This window comes from Lactuca virosa, chromosome 4, assembly GCF_052849685.1.
Source record: "Lactuca virosa cultivar CGN04683 chromosome 4, Lactuca_virosa_CGN04683_v6, whole genome shotgun sequence".
NCBI classification, from domain to species: domain Eukaryota; kingdom Viridiplantae; phylum Streptophyta; class Magnoliopsida; order Asterales; family Asteraceae; genus Lactuca; species Lactuca virosa.
The window spans coordinates 432,822,294-432,848,121 of NC_136429.1; the positions used below are offsets into that span (position 1 = coordinate 432,822,294).

Below are 25,828 nucleotides of genomic sequence, written 5' to 3' on the forward strand. Positions count from 1 at the left end.
CCCTTCTTTGATTTATTCCTCACTTTTCCTTCTCTTGGCCGCAAACACCCCTTTCTCTCTCAGGTATCATCCACAAACACTCCAATCTTTCACTCTTAAAACACCCCTTTCCTTAGATACTCCATAGAAGCTTGCTAGGATCTTCAAACACTAGCCAAAACACAAAGATCTTCAAGTGTTCTTCACATTTGGGCCGTGAACCATTCATCCATTTGGGCCGTGAACTCCATTGGGTCGTAAACTATCCTTCATTTGGGTCGTGAACATCCAATCAACCTCCTATCTTGTTTCCAACACTTCTTTGGTGAGTTATCCTTGCATGCTAGGTTGTTTCCCAAGCACCTTTGTAGTTCGATTTGCTAATTACATGCCTATATGTATCAATATATGTCATTTAGGACTCGTTCGTGTCTCGGGACTTCATTCGTGGAACTTCTCATCCTTACACAAATCTTCAATTGAATCACCCACATAAGGTGAGTTCATACCCCTATAATCAATCTTTTAAATGTTTTAAATGCTCTTAGGGGGGGGGGGATTACAAGTTAAACACAATGATATTGTGTAAATGTTTATCTGTGATAACCATCATTTTAAAGGATTTCGTATGCTTTTATAAGTGATCAATTCATTTCAAAAACTCTTTTAAGTTATGTTACATTGTTATTTATAAAACTCTGTTTTTAAAGTACAATCATAACTCAGTAGGTAATCGACTCTTTTCTACAAATCAGAGACCGTTCAAAACACTCATACTAGTAAACTATAATAGGTATAGTTTAGGGGTTCTGAACATACAATAACAAGAATAGAAAGGAACATATGATAACAAGAACAGAAAGGAACATACGAGAACAAGAACAAGATAACATTAATGTGAGACTATTTCACGGCTTAGCAATATACTTGTTAGGTCGCGTTTTGTAACCAAAGTCTCCTAGAGGGAGAGCGGACATTGTGTGTATAGATCTATATGGGACTGACAAGCCCACATCCCGACTGTTCGCTACAGTTTGGCTGGCTGGCCCAAGGGTGACAAATGTCACATCAGTTTCAATGCCAGCAGGTAGTCGTGTTAAACACTTGTTGATTTGTATGGTTATAACCAAATCACATCTTAACCTTAAATTAACAAATTGCTTTTAAGGTAGTTAGTGTTTCAGTAGTTACTTATACAATATTACTGAATACTTTCATTTTACCATTACATTCATATAGTGATCTTCTCACATAAAAGGTAATGCAAACTGTTTTCTAGTAACGATAGACTTAAACTTGGGAAAACTTACATCATTCAAACGACAAACAGAACAGTCGAGTCTTAGTACAATCAGTTAGAAAGGGCCTATAATGCTAACTTTATGATTCCTCGGTAGATACATCAGGGATATATATTAATCGGGTCCGACAGACAGTAGGATGTATGCTTTCCGCTTCATTTCCTGTTCCTTTTTTGGTTGTGGGCTTAGAGCAGATTCACCCATTCTACTATCTATTCAATCTTAGCTATATATATATATATATATATATATATATATATATATATATATATATATATATATATATATATATATATATATATATATCGTATACACCAAGTAATCATAAGGAGGACCAGGTATGGGTCAGGTCATAGTATACAAATTCAATACACCGTTTTCTAGTACAAAAACATACTTTTTCAGATAAATCATTTAGTAGGCTAAACTAGAAACTTATCAATAAAGGGTTTAATCCATTTTATTAAACCAGTATAACTTAAAGGACCTTTGGTGGTGAATTCTATAATACCTTAGTTTATACATCAGGGTTATATATAATTAATATCCGATAGGCAGTTGGATGTGTGCTTTCCGCTTTACTTCCTGTTCCTTGTTTGGTTGTGGGCTTAGGGCAGATTCACATAATTAACTATCTGTTCGATATTAGATTATATATAGCTAGTATAAACTAAGTGATTATAGAAGGAACTATTGTGGTTACCATTTTTACTAAAGGAAATAAGGGTTTTTCTTAAAGAATGTTTTCATCAAATATAAAGAACTGTTACAGTTAACTCCGTGAGTACCAAATGAATACGCCAGGGTTATATACAATGAAGTTCTAACAAACAATGGGATGTGTGACTTCCGCCCCATTTCCTGTTCCTTGTTTGGTTGTGGGCTTAGGGCAGATTCACACAATCGATTGTCTGTTTACTCTGGGTTTTATATAACTTGTATCCATTTAGTACTCATAGAAGGGATTGTAGAGCCATTTTTACTTATCTTTCATCATATCAGAAGATATATGATCTTCTGGAGGAACCGACAAACTTTTCTAAAAGAACTTACAACTTACTTTACATCGCTAAAATACTTATGAACTCACCAGCTTAAATTCTGATCTACTCTTTCAAAATAACTTGTATTCTCAGGAAACTAGTAGATAGGTATGTGCACTGGGATTCAGAAGATGGAGCATAGTAGCTTCATGTCTTGTTTTGTTATTTACTTTTGGTGTCTAACTTTTGTGAATCACATACTTTGTAAACACTTTAATATCAATGCAATGGTTGTGTGTTACTTTGATTAATATGATACATGTGTTGTGATAATAAACATGACGTCCTCCGCCCCCGAACATTTCCGCCATTCCGGTTTGGGGGTGTGACAGATTGGTATCAGAGCATTGTTTATAGTGAACTAAGTATATCAACCTATAAAAGATATACAACTATAAATGCAATGGGGCCGAAGGCTCTGAATAATAATATATTTTAAAAATATAACAATACTTTATAAAATTATACATACATTGTAACACCCCAAATTTCAATTGTTCAATGAAGGGCCAAAAGTGTAAATTTAAGAAAGGGACTCGACGAGTAGGTCCGTCTACTCGCCGAGTCGGAGCTGGATTCTATCGCGGTTTAAGTGGCCAACTCGCCGAGTCGGCGAATTGGACTCGACGAGTTGGTGCTGAAGAAGGAAAACCCTAATCCCGAGGATTGCACCCTATTTAAAGGACTTTATGTCCTTCTCCCAGCCTCCTAATCCCCCTGAGAGTTCCAAAAACCCTAATTTTCGTGTGAGACTTCATTGTTGAGGAGATTGGAGCTTGGAAGAAGAGTTTGGTGTAAAACGCTTGAGGAGTTAGAGGCTAGCATCAAGGGGCTTGTGTAGATCCAGAATCTACATTAGTTGGGCACATCTCAGAGGTAAGAAGCCCTTATCCTAAGCTATTTCTTTTTTAGATTCATCCATGGTGGTTGATTTGGGGTTCCTTAGTTTGTTTGTGATCCATTTCATGTTTAGAGGCTAGATCTGATGTTGCAACTCCGGATCTAGGTTAGTTTTGAGCTATGAAAGCATAAATCACCATCCTTTGGGTTTGTTGAGGGGATCCTTTGTCTTAAACCCAAGCCCTAGAGTGATTTCGACCTTTAACTCCTTGGTTTCACGTAAAGTTTGCAACTTTACGTAGGGGTTATGCCCTAAAAGAGTGGATCTACAGTTTGGAGCCCCTGCATGGCTCGAAAAGCCTCTGTATGGATTGAGAACTGAAGAGACTCGGCGAGTCACATGGGTGTACTCGACGAATTGTATGAACATGTGCATGGACTCGACGAGTTGGAAGAACAACTCGACGAGTCTGTTGAAGATTGCCTTGGACTCGGCGAGTCTGTTCTTGGACTCGACGAGTCTAGTCGCAGAACCCAACCTCTTGTGGTTAAAGCTTTCGTTTAGTGAGTCGGTTGGCGACTCAGTGAGTTGGACAGGATGGGATTCCGAGATCGTTAAACCCGACGAGTCTTGGGGCGACTCGGCTAGTAGAGTCGTGTTATGGGAGTTTTTCTGAGTATGAGAACTCGACGAGTCGACGGGTTGACTCGGCGAGTAGAGTCAACCAGGAAGGTTGACTTTGACTGAGGACTTTGACTTTGACCAAGAGTTGACCAGTTTGACTTCCAAGGGTACTTTGGTAATATTGGTATTTATGGAATTGGTTCTTTGGTAGTGTTCTGTGGTGAAGATCGTGTTGGTGGTCGGAGCAGCTTGGTCGTATCTCTTCAGTCGGCAATTGCAGGTAAGTTATCCTCACTATATCGACAGGGTCTATTGCACCAAGGCCGGCCCTTTATCGGATGGAAATCCGGGTATTGTTTGTTATGTTATTGCTTTGCTAGATCTGCATCCTGGTATTTAGGATGGTGTTATGTTATTGACCTGGTTAAGGTCGGTACCCGGTATATAGGGTAATGGTATGCTAGTGACCGGTTAGGTCGGAATCCTGGTTAGGATGTTGATATGCTATGTGATCTGTTAGACTGTTTGTCTGGTTAAGGATTGTTATGTGATTAGTTGTTTTATGTGCACATGGTTGTTTGACGGGGATTGCGTTGAGGCGGGTCCTGCTTTATGCTGTAGGCCAACATACCCAGGGCGGACCGGATATTCCGAAGGCCCAGCGAGCGGTCCGCGTAGGCTGAAGGCCCCAAGATGGCGGACCAGACGTGCCGAGGCTCGGAGAGTGGACCAGGCCGACTGAAGGCCCGGTGTGGGCGGACCAGTTATACTGTAGACTCAGAGAGTGGACCAGGTGGATTGAAGGCCCGGTGCGGGCGGACCAATCACACTGTAGACTCGATGTACATGGCTAGACTCGGAGGATGGACCAGGTGGACTGAAGGCCCGGTGCGGGCGGACCAGTCACACAGCAGACCCGATGTGCATGGTTGTTCTATTTGTGATATGTTATGAGTACTTCAGGAGATCATGGCAAGGCGAAGGCGTGATCGTACCGCTCCTCATGTTTTATGATTTATGTGACATGGTTTTGGGGGATGCTCTGATGTTTAAACTATTTTGAAAACAAGGTGTATGAACTTAATGGTTTTTGAATGAATTAAAATGTTTTAATTTGGCTCAACTTTTATGGGTGTTACAAGTTGGTATCAGAGCCTTGGTTTGAGTGAATTGGAGGAACATTCGTGTGAATCCAGTTTCAAATCAAGGAGAGATTTTCAAAAATAGTTTTCAAAAGGTTTTCGAAATAAGTAAAGGAGGACGCAGAGGGTACGATCAGTCGGAGCCAGTAAGTACACCCCAAAATACCATGCAAGTTATTTGATTATGTGATATGTTAGAACAGCATGCTAGTACTAGGCTAGGGATCTTCAGGAAATTGCATGATAGAATTGCCTGATTACATGATGCCTGCTAGCCTAGGGTTTCCTTTATATGAGATTGACATCATTACTGTAGTTACTTGTGTATGCATCACGGCTGTGTATAATTAAGATCTTATAGCCTGAGAATGTTTGATTTGGCCTTATGTTCAGTTCTTGTTTGATTGGGAGCTTAGGGTAGGATTGGATATTCGAAAGTCTATAGGGTCCAGCGTTATGTATGGCTAGCATACACTAGTGCTGCAGGGTTGGTGGAAGTTTCATGGATGAGTGGGTTGTGTGAGGCCGGGAGTCCAGTTATGAGATATTGAGCATTCGTTGTGTGATGTATATTATTAGGGTGTTGTGGTGATACTTGAGACAAATATGGGTAGGTGTGGAAGGTAGTATGGGTCCGTACTACTGAAAGCACAGGACCTATACGCATGTCAAGGAAGTCACAACCCCTAGGTTGTTGGTTAGAGGTTAGTTCTCGGAGGTTATGCGAGGTATCTGAGGATCTTGTTGGTGTATTGCAGTATGGTGGTTACGAGGCGTGTTGTGACTGGATCCGAATCCGGATCAGGTCAGAGTGATCAGGGGGCCCCGGCAGCACCTGAGATTATAGGTCAGGAGGGGCCAATGTTGACAGAGGATCGGGTCAGGGAGATCATCCGCGAGGAGGTGGTCGAGATTGTCCGGGGTCAAATCCCGGAGTTGTTTGGGACTATTAAGTCCGCTATGAAGAGTACTTCGATGATCGTTATGCAGCTCTTACTGAGACAACTGTCGCGGCAGCTACAGCTGCTGTAACAGCGGCAGGGGGTGGAGCTGGTCGGGGCTTTCAGTATCGGGACTTCGATAACACGAAGCCCCCTACCTTTGATGGAGTTCAGGATTCTATCATTGCTATGAGATGGTTGTCAGACGTGGAGGGTTGTTTCTTCACGTGTTCATGCCCTGCGGATCAGAGGGTGAGGTGTGCTCTGAACCTTTTGAGGCTCGGGGCGAAGGATTGGTGGAGGTTGACTACGGGAACTTATTCTGATGCGTAGCGGGCTGCGGTTCCTTGGGATCAGTTTCGGGAGATGTTCAGCACTTGTTTTGTTCAACGGGTTGAGAGAGAGAGGTTGGCTCAGGAGTTCCTGGAGCTGAAGCAGGATTCAGAGTCGGTGACGGAGATCACCAGGATGTTCACTGAGAGGGCGATGTTTTGCCCGGAGTTCGCGTCGGAGCAGGCTCAGATGTCCCGGTATTTGAGTATGCCCAAGAGGGATATTAGACAGTTTGTGTCCACGCAGAGATGTGATACCTTGTTAGAGTTACAGGAGGCCGCCAGGCGGCGTGAGTTGGAGATTGAGTTGCAGTTGCGAGAGCAGAGGCAGGCCCCGGTGCAGTCCCAGCCGGCGCCGAAACGGTTCAAAACCGTTGACTCCAGGATTGGGGGTCAGAGCAGCCACACTTGTGAGAAGTGTCGGAAGGGTCATACCGGAGTTTGTAGGTCTGGTGGTGCGTTCCGCAAGTACGGGAGAGAGGGGCATTATGCGAGGGGTTGCCGTCAGTCAGCCCCAGTTCAGGATATGAGGATTTGTTATCACTGTCATCAGGTTGGTCACATGAGGGCCAACTGTCCACAGCTTGCTGCAGGATCGGTGAAGGCTCCAACACCGGCCACTTTGAGGATTACTGGCAGGGGTCAGGGTGGAGCGGAGCCTTCAAGGGCTCAGGGACGCGTATTCCAGCTTACAGCAGAGGAGGTCAGGGCAGAGCCGGATGCAGCTGCGGGTATGTTTCCATTTTGATATCTTGTATTCTTGTTGATTGTGTGATATAGTAAATCTGTTCGTCTTCTTTATCGCATGAATCATAGTATGATTGAGGATCTTAGTAGTTAGGAGTTGTAGTTGGTTAGCATCCAAGAGGATAGGTGATCGGAAGGTAGGATATATGACATTTTGCCGGGTATGGCACCTTCGATGTGAGAAGTGTTCAGTTGAGATTCAACTTTCTTGGAGTTCGGGTGTGCGATTGCGGAAGGGTTATTTGGTGAAGGTTACTCACTTCTGAGGGAGTCGGCTCATGGTTAAGAGGGAATATATGGAGTAAGGTCAATTAAGCTATGACGGTTTTGGGTATTGGTGGTTGGTAGTCGGTGCACTAAGTCGGGGAGAATTGGAAAATTCTCCGGTGAAACAACATGCATCCAAGGATGGTTAGCTGTGGGATTTCAGCAATGTCTTGTTGAGGGTGCGGATTGGTAAGAGCAAGTGGTAGACAAGTGGGGTGGGGAACAGACCATGGTTTCATTTAAGGTAGTCGGTCAATGTGAGGCCTGGGTTTAGGCCATGGGAAGGATTCCGGGAACGGAACTGGAGTTCGGAACCTCGAGAGGGCTAGAACAGACTGCATGGGAGAAATTTCCGGGAAAGGATGGTTCAGGGTAACGTATGACAGTTTTGAGCGGTCCGGATAGACTGAAGGCCGGAATGCGTACCAGTCAGGCCGAAGGCTCGGGGAACGGTCCAGACAGGCTGAAGGCCCAGGAGGGCGGTCCAGACATGCTGAAGGTTCTGAGAGTGGTCCAGATAGGCTGAAGGCCTGGAAAGGCGGTCCAGTCATGCTGAAGACTCTGTACGTGTTAGAGGATCAGTAGGAGGAGAATGAGTGAATATGTCTCCATGCAATAGTAATCGATATGGTTTGGCCCCAAGTATTGATCATGATGATGAAGATGGCTGGAGGCCGTGCATGGGCCTTGTTAGTTATGTGATCGGATACGGAGTATATGGGAGTTCGAGAATAACAGTTGCTCTACATGGATAGTGTAGAGTGGAGTTTAGCTCAGTGGCACTTATAGGTGCGGTAAGGGTTGTTGAGTAGACTTCCTGGAAAGGAAGGGTATGTAACTCCGGAAGGAGTGTGGGTCCTCTGAAAGGGAGGCAGTGGAGTAAATGGATGATCGAAAGTGTTTGGTAGTAAGCACTGGGATTGTACCAGATATATGGAAGCACATATGGGTTGGATGCCCATTGAGGTCGTGGCAATGTTGGATGATGCGCAGGCATGTTTTCAGTCTCCTTGGAAGAGGAGGAGGAAAGTGGCTCCAGATTGGAGAATGGGACAGAGGAAGGTGAGATATCAGGATTAACAGACCCGGGAGTAGTCTGGACCGGTGCTGAGGACTGTATAAGGATATTGCAGTCGGAGGTCAAGGACCTAAAGATCGTGATAGGGAGGTCTAAGTGGGTTGCACTCCGTTGTGTCGAACCGAAGGGTTCGAGGGTGACGCAAGGACGAGGTCCTTAGTTCCGAGTATGGATGTAGACTTGAGTTATGTATGTGGAGGTATTTCAATCTGGGGTATTCCATCATGAGGATGACCGGACCCTATATTGATTGGACCTAGTGTGTTTTGTATTACAGCCCGAGGCTGTTTGGGCCAGGTACGAGTGGTTACGCGATATGTTTGGTTGATGGGTTATAGGAGCCGAAGGATGCGATCCTGGCAGCGCGTAAGGGATAGACCCAGAGGGTGGAACAGGATTTGTTCCAGGTTGCAAGTTATCAGGGTTATCACCAATTTTGGGCGAAGGAAGATGGATTAGTGTCTTGGCAGAGCTCAGTGGGTGTTTGTGGTATCTAGCATTCGCAGGGCGCGAGGGTGTGTCCCTGATATGAAGGGTTAGTATTATCGGGTGATTCGTGGTTAATTCGTGGTGCTATTGAGTTGAAAGGCCGACGATCGGCTTGGAGTAGTGGCAAGGATGCCAAGTGAGAATGAGCCATTTTAAGAGAGATGCAACTTTACGTAGGGGTTATGCCCTAGAAGAGTGGATCTACAGTTTGGAGCCCCTGCATGGCTCGAAAAGCCTCTGTATGGATTGAGAACTGAAGAGACTCAGCGAGTCACATGCGTGTACTCGACGAGTTGTATGAACATGTGCATGGACTCGACGAGTTGGAAGAACAACTCGACGAGTCTGTTGAAGATTGCCTTGGACTCGGCGAGTCTGTTCTTGGACTAGACGAGTCTGGTCGCAGAACCCAACCTCTTGTGGTTAAAGCTTTGGTTTAGTGAGTCGGTTGGCGACTCAGTGAGTTGGACATGATAGGATTCCGAGATCGTTGAACTCGACGAGTCTTGGGGCGACTCGGCGAGTAGAGTCGTGTTATGGGAGTTTTTCTGAGTATGAGAGCTCGACGAATCGACGGGTTGACTCGGCGAGTAGAGTCAACCAGGAAGGTTGACTTTGACTGAGGACTTTGACTTTGACCAAGAGTTGACCAGTTTGACTTCCAAGGGTAGTTTGGTAATATTGGTATTTATGGAATTGGTTCTTTGGTAGTGTTCTGTGGTGAAGATCGTGTCGGTGGTCGGAGCAGCTTGGTCGTATCTCTTCAGTCGGCAACTGCAGGTGAGTTATGCTCACTATATCGACAGGGTCTACGACACCAAGGCCGGCCCTTTATCGGATGGAAATCCGGGTATTGTTTGTTATGTTATTGCTTTGCTAGATCTGCATCCTGGTATTTAGGATGGTGTTATGTTATTGACCTGGTTAAGGTCGGTACCCGGTATATAGGGTAATGGTATGCTAGTGACCGGTTAGGTCGGAATCCTGGTTAGGATGTTGATATGCTATGTGATCTGTTAGACTGTTTGTCTGGTTAAGGATTGTTATGTGATTAGTTGTTTTATGTGCACATGGTTGTTTGACGGGGGTTGGGTTGAGGCGGGTCCTGCTTTGTGTTGTAGGCCAACATACCCAGGGCGGACCGGATATTCCGAAGGCCCAACGAGCGGTCTGCATAGGCTGAAGGCCCCAAGAGGGCGGACCATACGTGCCGAGGCTTGGAGAGTGGACCAGGCCGACTGAAGGCCCGGTATGGGCGGACCAGTCATACTGTAGACTCAGAGAGTGGACCAGGTGGATTGAAGGCCCGGTGCGGGCGGACCAATCACACTGTAGACTCGATGTACATGGCTAGACTCGGAGGGTGGACCAGGTGGACTGAAGGATCGGTGCGGGCGGACCAGTCACACAGCAGACCCGATGTGCATGGCTGTTCTATTTGTGATATGTTATGAGTACTTCAGGAGATCGTGGCAAGGCGAAGGCGTGATCGTACCGCTCCTCATGTTTTATGATTTATGTGACATGGTTCTGGGGATACTCTGATGTTTAAACTATTTTGAAAACAAGGTGTATGAACTTAATGGTTTTTGAATGAATTAAAATGTTTTAATTTGGCTCAAATTTTATGGGTGTTACATACATGCTTATACATATATACATACTAGAACAAGTATCACAAGAAGAACAGAACAGAAGGATTTAAAGGTTGAACACTGCGGTCAAACCTGGACAGTTATGAAATCATATATAGGATCAATATAGCCTGATCAACTATATTCATTTGAGATATGACCGACATGTGTTTGGGAGTGATGTGGTGTTGCAACAGTCTTAAAACTTACATAACTCTATTCAAGGGATTTCTAGATCATAACATAAAGTTAAAATACTATAGGAGTATTTTATGATACTATAAGAGAACACCAAGTTTAAAACATACCAAGTTCATTACATTAAAATACTATAGGAGTATTTTAGGCACTATAAATAACATATGTCAAATTTTAAAAGACCCTTCTGGTAGGTCTATGATTTCGAAGTGTATACTCCCAAGGTTTATATAATTGAGATTTTATAGACTTAGAATTTGTGATCTATACTTCACTTCCTGTTCCTTGTTTGGTTGTGGTTTTGGAGTAGGATCACTTATTCGAAGGTCTATTTAATCTAAAATTATATACAACTTGTATACACTGCGTAATTATAGAAGGACCCAGTAAGGATCACCCCATAATGTTTCACGTAATCTCATAGATCCTTTAGACACTTCCATTCTCGCACGACAAACCCAGATAGGTGTAACCACTTCATCATAGCAGTCAGCAGAGGAGTCAAAGAGGAACAAAAAGAGATTGAAAAAGAGTTTTCCAGGAGGGATCAGCCGAAGAAACTAAAACGTCCTATGCGTCACACTAATAAATAATAACCTTGATTGACTTAGTGAGCTAGTGGATACACTGCTCACATTATGTGTTAGGATTATTTCTTTTCATGCAACTAGTATCAGTTATTCAATTCACAAATATTCATTCGAGGACAGCCACTTCTGATTCATAAAGTTTATTTTACATAGACTCCCTTGATGAATTGTTTCCAGAACCCTATGAAAGTCAGAACCAGATACACTCAGAACTAGGATAACCTTGTCATTCAGCTTTCGGCTTATAACCACTGCTATAGACTTATTTCCATCTCATCTTTGTATTCTTTTTAGCAAGATGCCTCCTCGTAGATCGAACAGGCCCATTACTCCGATCACTCCATCTCAAACTCCACCACCTCCACAATTCGATCCTGCTGCTCTCCAAGCAGCGATATCAGCCGCAGTAACAGCTGCTTTAACTAACATCAGCGAAAGTGGTACCAACGAAACTGGTAGCGGTAGCCACTTAACCAACCCCAGAGTTAACCACGGACACCCACGAGAGTGTTCGTACAAGGACTTCATGAACTGCAAACCCAATTCCTTTAATGGAATCGGGGGAGTCATTGCTCTGATGCGATGGTTCGAGAAAACAGATTCGGTCTTCGAAATCTATCTATGCCTAGAAGGGAGCAAAGTGAAGTTTGCTGCCTGCACTTTCTCTGATAGAGCCCTAACATGGTGGAATAGCCATGTTATGTCACTGACCCTATCAGTGGCTAACTCAATAGGTTGGGAGAACCTAAAAGAGATGATGTTGGAAGAATATTGCCCAAGGGGCGAAGTTCAAAAGCTGGAACAAGAACTATGGGAGCATACCGTGGTCGGCTCAGACATAGTGACCTACACTGACATGTTTAGCGACCTGGCAGCACTGTGCCTCGGGATGGTTAACACGGAGAGTAAGAAGATAGAAAGGTACATGTGGGGTTTATCTACCCCGATTCAAGGAGATGTACTGTCTTCTAACCCAACTACATTCGATAGCGCCAAACGCCTGGCCCAGCGACTCGTTGACCACGGAGTCTGCCATGGCGTGGTAGTATCTGTTCCTGAGCCATCAAAGGGAGGGGACTATAAACGAAAGTCAGGGAAAAAGAGGAAAGATCGAACAACATAGGAAACCCCGCAGGAGCAACAAATGGGTACTATATACGCAGCCACAATACTTGCTACTCCAGCACCTGCCAGTCGATATGTTGGAACTCTCCTGAAGTGTGAGGGTTGTAACTACCACCACACCAGAGTATGTCGGGAAATGCAATGCCCGAATTGCTACAGGAAGGGGAACACTGCCCGGTTCTGCAGGGCACCAACACAACCGATCTCCCAATCCACGGAGTAGAAGCAAAGCAAGCCTGTTATGGCTGTGGTGAGACAGGGCACTACAAGAGGGACTGCCCGATAGCGAAGAACTCTGGAGCTGATGGACGAATTCTGATGATCACCACAGGAGAAACTAACCTGGAGTCCCCAGCGACCAGCTGTACGTCTTCGAAATAAGAATTACTTTAAAATTTTAATTTATATTTATATAAGATTAAAACTTGGGGAAATTTTAAAAGTAATTATAATAACTCACACGTATGAACAAGTCACAACATTCGTAAGAGAACTAAAGATCCATACAGGTAAGCTATGATGGCTTAGTATGTACATCAGGGTTGTGCATAGCTAAGATTATGCAGACTTAGAGTGAGTGATTCCGCCTTATCTCATGTTCCTTGTTTGGTTGTGGATTTAGGGCAGAGTTACTCAGTCGACCGTCTTATTCATCTTAATTATACATAACTTGTATATGCCAGGCGATAATAGAGGTACCGAGGAGGATCATAATATAAAGTATCGACACTAGTTATCAAAACACTTGCACTATTAGTACTCGCTCATCGCGGTATGATTTCTGGCAGTGGTAATATCAAGGAGAAAACAGAAAGCACTAGAAAGTTTACACACAATACATTGTCGAGCACACTCGGAATACATCGTCGTATAACAAACGTTTCTTTCAAATCGGCCTAACTTTTGTTTCTGTAAAGAGTCCATGTTCATATTTGGTCATAGATTGGCGTGGTCCTCATTATACTAACTTCATATGTATCGAAATTCCATCGCCTTAACCGAAAAATAAATGAAACCCTCGTCATTCGTACCGAAAATCCGACGTAGACCTCAGCTTTGTCTCTTGTCTTGTAAACCCTGAAGTATTCATGCGAGGAGTGCATTGCCTTCCAAAACCATGCCCCCGTATACTCAGCAGACCTTCCCGAACTACCACTCGTCCAACAGATCAAGTTCAAGCACAGAGGCTAAGGACAAATACAACCCACCTATCACTATTAAGTGTATACGCGAGAGTGGTATATAATTATGATTATGCAGATTTAGTATGTGTGTTTCCGCCCTATCTCCTGTTCCTTGTTTGGTTGTAGACCTGGGGTAGAGTCGCACATCCGACCGTCTTACTAATCTTAATTATATGTGACTTGTATACACGAGGTGATGATAGATGGACCAAGTATGAATCTTATAATGAACGTCGGGGCAAAGATGCCGAGGTCTACGAGTGAGTATTCTGCCATTCAGATGAGCACAACCCCAGGAGTACCACTAGGAAAGCTAATTTCGGGACGAAATTCCATCTAACGGGGGGATGATGTGACAACCTGTCAATTTCTATCTAGTAAAGTCAGTCCAATCCTTCAAAAGTCAGACTTATTCTATTTGCCTTTTAGCCTTGTTAAGGGTCATTCTAATGAGTTCTAAGCCTAGTACACTTATGGACTGGATATGGAGAAGTGTTAGCTTGGAATTAGAGGAATGAAATAGAACCAGAAAAGCCATCAAAAAGTGTTCACGGCCGTGAACCCAAGGGTGGCCATGAACCCCTCCCATATATGTACCCTTCTTTGATCTATTCCTCATTTTTCCTTCTCTTGGCCGCAAACACCCCTTTCTCTCTCAAGTATCATCCACAAACACTCCAATCTTTCACTCTTAAAACACCGCTTTCCTTAGATACTCCATAGAAGCATGCTAGGATCTTCAAACACTAGCCAAAACACAAAGATCTTCAAGTGATCTTCACATTTGGGCCGTGAACCATTCATCCATTTGGGTCGTGAACTCCATTGGGTCATGAACTATCCTTCATTTGGGCTGCGAACATCCAATCAACCTCCTACCTTGTTTCCAACACTTCTTTGGTGAGTTATGCTTGCATCCTAGGTTGTTTCCCAAGCACCTTTGTAGTTAGATTTGATAATTACATGCCTATATGTATCAATATATGTCATTTAGGACTCATTTGTGTCTCGGGACTTCATTCGTGGAACTTCTCATCCTTACGCGAATCTTCAATTGAATCACCCACATAAGGTGAGTTCATACCCTTATAATCAATCTTTTAAATGTTTTAAATTCTTTTACGGGGGGAAATACAAGTTAAACACAATGATATTGTGTAAATGTTTATCTGTGATAACCATCATTTTAAAGGATTTCTTATGCTTTTATAAGTGATCAATCATTTCAAAAACTCTTTTAAGTTATGTTACATTGTTGTTTATAAAACTCTGTTTTTAAAGTACAATCATAACTCAGTAGGTAATCGACTCTTTTCTACAAATTAGAGACCGTTCAAAACACTCATACTAGTAACTATAATAGGTATAGTTTAGGGGTTCTGAACATACAATAACAAGAATAGAAAGGAACATATGATAACAAGAACAGAAAGGAACATACGAGAACAAGAACAAGATAACATTAATGTGAGACTACTTCACGGCTTAGCAATATACTTGTTAGGTCGCGTTTTGTAACCAAAGTCTCCTAGAGGGAGAGCGGACATTGTGTGTATAGATCTATACGGGACTGACAAGCCCACATCCCGACTGTTCGCTACAGTTTGGCTGGCAGGCCCAGGGGTGACAAATGTCACATCAGTTTCAATGCCAGCAGGTCGTCGTGTTAAACACTTGTCGATTTGTATGGTTATAACCAAATCACATCTTAACCTTAAATTAACAAATTGCTTTTAAGGTAGTTAGTGTTTCAGTAGTTACTTATACAATATTACTGAATACTTTCATTTTCCCATTACATTCATATAGTGATCTTCTCACATAAAAGGTAATGCAAACTATTTTCTAGTAACGATAGTCTTAAGCTTGGGAAAACTTACATCATTCAAATGACAAACAGAACAGTCGAGTCTTAATGCATTCAGTTAGAAAGGGGCCTAAATGCTAACTTTATGATTCCTCGGTAGATACATCAGGGATATATATTAATCGGGTCCGACAGACAGTAGGATGTATGCTTTCCGCTTCATTTCTTGTTCCTTGTTTGGTTGTGGGCTAAGAGCAGATTCACCCAGTCTACTATCTATTCGATCTTAACTATATATATATATATATATATATATATATATATATATATATATATATATATATATATATATATATATATATATATATATATATATGTATATATATATATATATATATATATATATATATTCCGTATACACCAAGTAATCATAAGGAGTACCAGGTATGGGTCAGGTCATAGTATACAAATTCAATACACCATTTTTTAGTACAAAAACATACTTTTTCAGATAGATCATTTAGTAGGCTAAACTAGAAACTTATCAGTAAAGGGTTTAATCAATTTTATTAAACCAGTATAACTTAAAGGACCTTTGGTGGTTAATTCTATAATACCTTAGTTTATACATCAGGGTTATATATAATTAATATCTGATAGGCAGTTGGATGAGTGCTTTCCGCTTTACGTCCTGTTCCTTGTTTGGTTGTGGGCTTAGGGCAGATTCACATAATTAACTATCCGTTCGATATTAGATTATATATAGCTAGTATAAGCTATGTGATTATAGAAGGAACTATTGTGGTTACCATTTTTACTAAAGGAAATAAGGGTTTTTCTTAAAGAATGTTTTCATCAAATATAAAGAACTATTACAGTTAACTCCGTGAGTACCAAATGAATACGTCATGGTTATATACAACGAAGATCTAACAAACAATGGGATGTGTGACTTCCGTCCTATTTCCTGTTCCATGTTTGGTTGTGGGCTTAGGGCAGATTCACACAATCGATTATCTGTTTACTTTGGGTTTTATATTACTTGTATCCATTTAGTACTCATAGAAGGGATTGTAGAGCCATTTTTACTTATCTTTCATCATATTAGAAGATATAGGATCTTCTGGAGGAACATGCGAACTATTCTAAAAGAACTTACAACTTACTTTACATCACTAAAATACTTATGAACTCACCGGCTTAAATGCTGATCTACTCTTTGAAAATAACTTGTATTCTCAGGAAACTAGTAGACATGTATGTGCACTGGGATTCAGAAGATGGAGCATAGTAGCTTCATGTCTTGTTTTGTTATTTACTTTTGGAGTCTAACTTTTGTGAATCACATACTTTGTAAACACTTTAATATTAATGCAATGGTTGTGTGTTACTTTGATTACTATGATACATGTGTTGATACTAAACATGATGTCCTCCGCCCCCGAACGTTTCTGCCGTTCCAGTTTGGGGGTGTGACAAATATGGCCAAAATCACGTTCCGTGTATTACATTGGAAACTATATATAGATACAATCTTTACATATTTCTACCACATAGTTTATATAATTGATTTGCTAGTCTAATATACCCCCTCGGTCTAAGGAGGAGGATGACATATGCTTAGACTAGATCTAAAATCAGAAAATAGAGCTCGCAGAAGACCTTTGGTGAAGATGTCGGCGATTTGGTAACGTGAGGCAACATGTATGATCTGGATTTGGCCGCGTTGAACTTTTTCACGTACAAAGTGAATGTCGATTTCAAGGTGTTTTGTCCGTTGATGCTGAATTGGGTTTTCTGACATGTAAATGGTACTAACGTTGTCACAGTAGACCAGAGACGTGTATCTTGGATGGTGACCAAGTTCGAGGATAAGGTTTCTGACACCATAGTGCTTCAAACGATTAGTAAGGTTACCAACAACTTGAGCAACAAGGGATTTCATTGGTGCCACATAGACTATCTTGTAGTCACTGTGGTTAAACGTTCCATCTTCATTCATATGCAAACCTATCTGTTGAAGTATTGTGAGGATAGCAACATTGCTCTTCCCTGATCCAGTGGGAGCAGAAACTAAAAGATTGTCTGCTTTGAATAGAGCTATCTCATAAACTTTACTTTGTACCCTATTTAACTCTTCCATCCCTTCAAAAGCTGGTTGTGCCCAACTTGGCATGGTTGAGATCTTTACAAGCTTCTCATCTCGTGCAAGAGGTTTGGGCTTTAATGGTGGCACATGAACTCCTTCGTATCCCTCGCCAAAGCTTCTATAAGAGCCTAAAGGAAGCCTGCACATCTTATTTGCTATCAAATGACCACCTTCTTCAAACACAATGCTCTCAAGGTCAAGCAACTTTCATTCACCATTCTCAGCAACATTCCTTTGATGTGATTTGTCATCATCCATATCCTCCTCATCAGTCTCTTCATCATCCTCTTCAAATTCAACATCATCATCAAGAGCATCTTGGGCATTTGCTGTATCCTGATAATCTGTTATAAGGCTCTCAATAGAGACTAACTGATCAAACAGCTCATTCGGTATAGGATTCAGAAACTTCTCCACATCCTTCTTCTTGTTCAATGTATCATTCTTGAGCACAGCCAAGATCTCATCTGCAGCACCACTAATAATATTCAAAGGCTGACCACCCAATTGCTGCTGTATCACACTAAGCATTGCCTCGTATGCAGCTGGAGTTTCTTTTGTCTTTGGCTGATAAACTCTTTTACTCTCTTCTAAAAGATGCCGCCTCTGCCTCTTGTTCTGTCTGTTAAATGGGGCATCTGCCTTAGCACCACCACGTACATGTGCCATCCTCTTTTAGTTCAACAGGCCCTACAATCACCGAAATCAGATCGAATCAGTGAATCAAGTATTACAAACCTATGTAACATGGTAAATATATCGATAAACCCTATATCCAACAAAAATCAGTATAAACAAGTACTATGTTCATCTAACTTTTGAAGTGTAATAACATTACCTGAGCTTGGACGGATTAGGGATTCAGGGCAGCAGGCAGCGACGGCTACTTGGGGCAACGGACAGCGGCGAGTTGACGACGTGATTTTCTTCACTTGTGTGATGATTTTGATTTTCTTGACGGCTACTTGGGGCAACGGACGGGTTAGGGTTTACTTGCAACGTGATTTTCTTGAAGGACAAGTATTTGTACAAGTAGAGGTCCTCAAAAATCGTCCTGAGCTAGTCTTACATATAGACAGGGGTGTTCGTTTGGATGGATCCGCGATCCAAGTGAATTCAAATTGATTTTGGTTTTCAAAACATGGATTCAAATAGTCCAAACTAAATTTAAATCCGATCTGATCCGATCCAATTACAATTCAGTTGGATCGGTTTTTATAATTCGGTTTTCAAAAAACCAAAACATTTTAAAACGACAAATAATTATAATATTACTAAACTTTACACAAGAAGCAACAAATTACTTAGTTGTGATTTGAAATTTATAAACAACTAATAAGAAGATATATTATAGTTAAATATTTTATAGATAAAAAACTTTTGAGTGAAAATACGTATTAATGTTTTTTATCGGGTGAAACGTTCCTATTTGAAAAAATAAATTACACAATTAATAAATAACTATAGATATATATTATAAATAGATAAATAATAAATGTTTATTCGGTTTTTTTGGACTATTCGGTTCTTATTTTATAAACCAAAACCAATCCGAAATCCAAAATAATAATTCGGTTTTTCTTGAAAACCAATCCAAAAATCCGAATATCCGAACCAAATAGTCCAATCCAAATTGTCCAATTGGATAATTCGGTTTTATCCGAATAGTAAACAGTCCTAATCATACATCTGTTCTGGGTCGGTTCTGGACCCTTTCGGAACGACCTGAGGAACAAGCAAACAAGCTTTGACGGCTTGCACCACTTAGCGATAGTTTCTACTTTCTAGGCAGCTATCCCACACATGGTTTATTTAAGTGCTCGTAGAGAAGAGTTTTTTCTCAAAACATAGAGTGAATTTATATATCCTTTGTAAAAATATACAAAGTATGTTGCTTCTAAATGTTTTAGCAAAAAAATAGGGTGAATTGAATTGGGCCCACACAAAAATCAACGTTTTCTTATACAAATTTCGTTTTCGGACACTAAAACTTTTAGTGCAATGTAACTCTTCAACTTGATACATATTCTTTATATCTTTACTTTAAACATTTTTTTTTAGTTTAAGTACATATTATATATAAACTTGTTTATCTACGATCTTTATACATTTTCTTAATTTATATCTTTTACATTAAACATTTATTTTTACTTTAAGTACCTATTCACTACAAGAATAACGAGTGTTAGTGGCGACGTCACCGCTAAAAGTCAAGGATGTCGCCGCTAAAAGGTCGTTGATGTTGCTTTAAAGGTCGTCACTATATATATGAGCTCCTACCCCTCATTTGAACTTTTTTGGCCGCGAACACCCTTTCTCTCTCTAAAAATCATCAACCGAAAACACAATATTTCTCTTCATCTATCACTCTATCCGCCTTAGAACACGTTTTGGAGCATCAAACACCCACCTTTTCATCAAATCAAGTGTTGTTGTTCTTGAGTTCACGGCCGTGAACCCTTCAAATCTTCATAGTTCGTCAAGAACAGACTGTGAACCCTTCAAAACTTCAAATGACGTAAACCATTCAAAAGCAGTAAACTGTTCACGGCCGAGAACAGTTCACGGCTGGACACCCTTCACTGCCGCAAACCCACCTATGTCGTGAACTTAGCTGAAAACCCGCTTTCTCCGACTCAATCGAGTTCCGGTAACATTCATAAACCAAAAGCAAGTGTTTTTCCAACATTATAAATAATGTTTTCGCCAATAAAATGCATATATGTAATTAATTGTTATTAGGATCCTGTTAAGTGTCGCGTACATCAACCCGAGGGTTTTCATTCACAGTTTCGTTGTCCGACACTTTCACGCAACTAACAGTGAGTTCATACCCCTATGCTTTTATTTATTTTTAACGTTTTTAGGGGGATACAAGCCAAACACAAATGACTTTGTGAATTTATACAAAAAGGATTTCAATACACTTAAAACTGATGCAATTAATACAACCATACGGTTTCCACATTTTATAAAATATTTGGATATTTTATCCTTTTGTAACATCCTGAGCATAAGGGACGTTTTCAACTATTAAGCATAATTGCATAGTTTTCTAATCAATACACAAACCATGTACATAACCTACCTACAAACTACTATAGGTATAGTTTGGAATTTCAATACACGGTTTTATACTTAAAGACATACAAACTAAGACAGACTTAGTTTATGATATTCTCGGGTAGCAAGAATACTTTACTAAATAATTATTTAAGTATAATTATTACTCTATAAAATATCCAAACGTATTTAAATACAATAGATCAATACAGAACTACACGTAAGCTAGTTAATACAGGATTGTAAGACAACTCTTCAAAATGTACCTTTCGGGGTACAAATTAAATCCTATCTTTTAGTGTAACCAGAGTCTCCCGGAGGAAGAGCATGAGATTTGTGAATAGATCTATTCGGGACTGACAATCCCACACCTAAACTGCTAGCTACAGTTAGGCAGACATGCCTGGGGTGACAAATATCATACCGTCCGACGCCTGAAGAACGTCGTAGAGGTCATCAGTCATATCAAACATGGTTATACGACTCACAATAGTATAAACTAATCTTTTGTTTACGGGATTTCATTCTTCATTAGTTTTATTTTAATTAATAGAACTACTATATATTATACCGGATGATTTCAGGGATTTCAACTCATAGTTTTATTTTAAGTAATGAAACTACTATACATACTGGATGATTTAATTTCAAATGAGAGACGATTCATCATCTCCCAAAACTAAGGTTCCTAACATTCTTACACCAAAAACTATGTTTTATGAAGCTTTTTAAAGCAACTAGAATACATACGACCAAAAATAAAAATACATAATTTGATATCATTAATCACCAATAGACTTCCATCCAAATCAAAGAACCGAACACTGCAAATTCCAAAAGCAAAACAGTTTCAGTAATCAAATACTACATAAAATCATCATGAAATACAAATTATATCAATCTCTTCTATCGTCATCATCTCCTTCTCCTGCTCCTGCTCCAACTTTCAGTACTTTCACATCAACAGAAAAACTACTCCTGATCACACCCCAAGTTATAAGAGTTACACATGGGATGACTGGCAATAGCTAGTTCCATGAGTTATATACTCTCAGTTCGACCCAAATCCGTAACCTGAAAATCCCCACTTTTCCTATCATACTTCACCAGATTGTTTTTATCCAGTATCGTGGCAGCAGAATGAACCTGCAATGCAAAGAAAAGTAACTATATATTAACATACATTTACTAATATTGTCAGAAGAATAGTATTATAAAACCTACCAGATCAGCTCTCCTATCCACGAGTAGAACATCTCTTGTGAGAGCATCAGCTGATAAACCATACAGTGTAGGGTTGCGCACCATACGGATGTATAAATAAGTGTAACCAAGCCACTCGATTGCTTCTATTGCATTCTTCACAGTTCCCAAAACTATTTCTGCGTTCAACTGATGAGCCAATTTGGACACAAACTGACTTTCAATAGGAAGTTGTTGCTTCATGAGTGAAAAATAATACTTCAGCTGACTATGTCCGGTTATAATGATCCCTTCACCATAAGCATCAAACAGTGGCCTCCCTGCACGTCTCAACATCTGCATAACATCCAGAGAACCAAGCTCTGTGCATGCTCCTTTTTCTGGGTTATAAATATGGGTTCCTTTAATAATCACAGTGTCGGAATAAGGCAAGTTCACACTCCATGAAAGAGTAGCTGTGGAAACCAGTACTTTAATGTGTCCATCAGCAAATAGTTTCTCAACGAGTTGAAGATCAGCCCTATCCATTTCTTCATTATGAATTGCAATACCATATGGCAACAGATCCTTAAGATCATTGCTCTTCACCAGTTCAGTAGCATATTGATGGAAAATCTCACGACTTTCACTATCTTCTTTCAGGAAGATTCCGAGGGTGTCATTAGCAAGAGCAGTCTCTCTAATTCCACTCGCAGTGTTTCATTACTAATCGGTTAAAATATCAAAATACAATGCTATAACAACAAGTAAAAGAATGTTGCTCTTTCTTGCATTCAACCTGCTACAATTTCAATCAATTACACTTAAACATGGTTTTTCATGGGCTCATCACAAAAATATCCAAACATGCATGGCAAGTTTATATCATAAAAACCACCTCATTTTCACTTTTTTTATCACAACGCAATGACAACCTATTTCATGAAAAAATACAACTTTTTTTCATTTTTGTTGGAAAATTGCTCAATCAGTGGGCTCCACTAGAACATTCCCTAGTATAAAAACCAATGGCATGCCCAAAAGTACTGGTTGAAAAGGTGGTGATTCTATGATATTTAATCAACAGCCATAGAATACACTGAAGGGTCATGCATGGCTATTTATATTCTTAAAACAGCATGTGCACTTGTGTATTACTAGTACTACTTAGGATAAAGAAAGTTACTTATTTTTTAACACACACACACACACACAAGAAATCAGATGAAAATAAAAACATGACTTGACTTAATTGAGCATTTACCACTTGGTCCATCCTTAGATTTCTTTCAGTCTTGAAAAAGCTTCATTCAGAATGGTTTGTGATTGCTCCTTTCTCCTCCTTTCGTCACTACTTCATCATGTAAATGAAAAAGGAAAGAAGCATCAGAGTGCATATATATTATATAGTTTATATCTTATACAAAAAGGCTTGTTATAATAATGATATCATCAAAACAAATTTTAACCTCTAAGTCAGCAATAGAAACAGAGTCTGTTATGGTGCCAAAACATGAAATTTGATGCATGTATCAGATTTAAAGATTTATTCAGATACATACAAGTTTCTCACAACTTAACTTTCAATCCCATATATCATTATCAATGTTAATTGTTAAACAAAAAGATCAAACTAGGTTCATTGTCACATATCCTAAATCCTAACCATCTTATTCAAATACTTTAGATTCCATGCTGATGCAGAATAAAACCACAAATTATTTGTAAATAAAAGATGAATTAAGCATTTACCAGTTGGGTTGTTGAATATTTTCAATTCTGAAGCGGAAATTTCATATTTTTACAAGGAAGGCCTGGAAGCTGTAGAAGGGGCTTCTGGTATCTATTCGACGGCTTGAGCGACGGAACACTTGAACGCGTCGCGGATGACGGCGATGGGATTGGAGGAGGGAAGGCCGGCAATGGGATGGAGCGTAGGCCGTGAAACAGTTGTGGCGGGTTCGGCATTTTGGCGGAGGTGGGCGGCGGTGCATAGGAATGTCGTAAGTAGATATGAAGCTGGTTGAGATGGTCGTGTGCTACGAACGCCACCATCACCGCCACCGCAGTGGCAGGTTCAATCGTCGCTGCCAATTTGTTAATCCGGCGAAGGTTTACCTAGGCTTTCATCATACCAGTCGGGTCGAATCAGTCGATACTTAGTTTGCTTTTGTTTATTATTTTATTATTTCAAAATTCATTACAAATTACATGATTATTATATAAAATCCTAAACCCTTTAATTTACTAAAAATACAACGTTGCCTTTTTGAAAAACTTTACTTTAACCTAATTTAGCAATTTTCTCTAAACTTTTAACATACTTTAAATTCAATTTTGTCCTTATATGCCTACACGACTAGTGTTGTTTTATAAAGTTATTGCATGAATTCTTGAACGATAGACACATACACAATGTTTTTAAGCTATAAATACTCAATGTGTTACATATATACAATATTCAACACAATTACATTATACACACATATTTTTGCAAGTTATAAATATACAATTACATCACATGTACAGACTACACATACTCAATTAAACAATGCGACAATGCAAGTACGTAACACAATTCCAACAAACAATCCAAACTTTCAAGATCTCCCAATTGCCTTGAGTGCATAAACTCAACTTATCAACATTCGGGCGCATTATACTTCTATCTTTGATACATACTTGAATGAATGTAATTTGATCGATTCAACAGAAAAAAAAAATACACCTAATTATGTTCTCTTTGTTACCTCCAACAAATATGCATGCTACCATATTAATATGGCAAACATATTGACAAAATTCTCTTTCGAAGACGATGAGAATTTGATGACACACAAAGAGGCATTGGGTCATGATGATTGTTGCGTCATGTCCAACTATGATGGCTTGCCACCATCGTTAAATTTCTGATGAAGGTCGAGCTTATCACCACCGTTGATAACGACTTTTGTATCTCATTTGGATGTATTAGAGGAGTACGCATCAAAACTTGAGGGTTTTTTTTTCTCATTTAGATTCGTTGGAGGCTTGAATGCTTCAGAGCCAATTGAGAGTGCTTCGATGGAATAAGAGGATATATAAAACCCAACCAAACGCTATGAATTTGACAAGAGGCAACATCTATATAAAACCATTAAGATGTGAAACAGGCAACTATTTACTTACTCTATAAACGTTATATTTTGGCGTTCATTATTTAATTGTGGTGCTAATTGATAAGGACCCTTAAAAGATAAATTTAAACTTCTCATCTCAACTAACTTTTTTGCTTGTTATCTAGAGAAGATAAAGTTTCTTAAATGTTTAGAGGCGATATAAGACACGCCAATTGTAGATTGATTCGAATGTGACATTTGAATGTTTCTATTTAGATGTTATGAAATATCCCTTGAGTAAGAGGTTGGTTGTAGACTGTGAAAATCCATCTTAGGGTACAAGGTCACCTAAAATACAAAGGTGTGTGGAATATTAAACATTGTGTCCCCTTGTACATACGTATAACTCCGATGTGAGAGAACACAACTTTTCATCAAAGGTTTTCTCGTGATTTTATTTCAATCAGATGTTATGAAATATCCATTGAGTAAGAGGTTGGTTGTAGATTGTGCATCCATCTCAGGGTACAACATCACTTAAAATAAAAGGTGTATGGAATATTAAACATTGTGTCGCATTGTACATACATATAACTCCAATGTGAGAGAACATAATTGTTCATCTAGGGTTTTCTTGGGATTTTTTTCAATCCCGAACTTTATGAGTTATAGTTTTTATGTTCATAGTTGCACTATACAAAAGTGGTTCGTTAATAGATTGTTTTAACAAGTTGTTGAATAATCTCCACACATTTTTTATTTGTTGTGAAAAGTTGAAGCTAATCTGGTTTTTGGTTATTATTCATGCAATGGAAGTTACAAATCTCCATAGATTTTTATTTTGGTGAGGTTTTATTCTACTATCAAATAGGCAACACATTCTGTACATTTTACATTTGTTGAAACGTGAGTAAATAAAATAATATGTTTTTGCAAAAATAAAAAAAAATAAAAAGGAAAAAAAACATTTAAATTTATTAATGAAATTTTAGACATTAATTTAACATGTTTGTT

The 25,828-nt window shown here is 39.9% G+C and overlaps 2 protein-coding genes across 7 annotated transcripts; both read right to left on the minus strand.

Moving 5' to 3' along the window:
* Nucleotides 1-16,804: 16,804 nt before the first annotated feature.
* Nucleotides 16,805-18,501, minus strand: LOC145109055 (DExH-box ATP-dependent RNA helicase DExH12-like). Its single transcript, XM_079046162.1, has 2 exons — nt 18,310-18,501; nt 16,805-18,161 (listed from the first exon to the last, which is right to left on the minus strand). Exon 2 carries the CDS (start codon nt 18,138-18,140, stop codon nt 17,679-17,681), a length of 462 nt encoding a protein of 153 aa, XP_078902288.1. The 5' UTR covers nt 18,141-18,161; nt 18,310-18,501; the 3' UTR covers nt 16,805-17,678.
* Nucleotides 18,502-21,289: 2,788 nt separating this feature from the next.
* On the minus strand, nt 21,290-23,885 carry LOC145109056 (DExH-box ATP-dependent RNA helicase DExH12-like). Of its 6 annotated transcripts, none has more exons than XM_079046168.1 (4): nt 23,469-23,885; nt 22,981-23,067; nt 21,759-22,515; nt 21,290-21,680 (listed from the first exon to the last, which is right to left on the minus strand). In XM_079046168.1, the coding sequence occupies exons 3-4, from the start codon at nt 22,263-22,265 to the stop codon at nt 21,576-21,578; spliced, it is 612 nt and encodes a 203-aa protein (XP_078902294.1). In that variant the 5' UTR covers nt 22,266-22,515; nt 22,981-23,067; nt 23,469-23,885; the 3' UTR covers nt 21,290-21,575. The 6 variants fall into 6 exon arrangements, with proteins under 6 accessions (XP_078902294.1, XP_078902293.1, XP_078902291.1 ...); XM_079046167.1 differs by having other exon boundaries at nt 21,759-22,518; XM_079046165.1 differs by having other exon boundaries at nt 22,981-23,070.
* Between the last annotated feature and the right edge of the window lie 1,943 nt (nt 23,886-25,828).

Coding starts and splice junctions, on each gene's coding strand:
- LOC145109055 (XM_079046162.1), bottom strand. CDS start 18,140: ATGGCACATGTACGTGGTGGTGCTAAGGCAGATGCCCCATTTAACAGA.
- LOC145109056 (XM_079046168.1), bottom strand. CDS start 22,265: ATGGATAGGGCTGATCTTCAACTCGTTGAGAAACTATTTGCTGATGGA. Junction 21,681..21,758: donor TGGATAGGAGAGCTGATCTG/GTAGGTTTTATA, acceptor TTTGCATTGCAG/GTTCATTCTGCTGCCACGAT.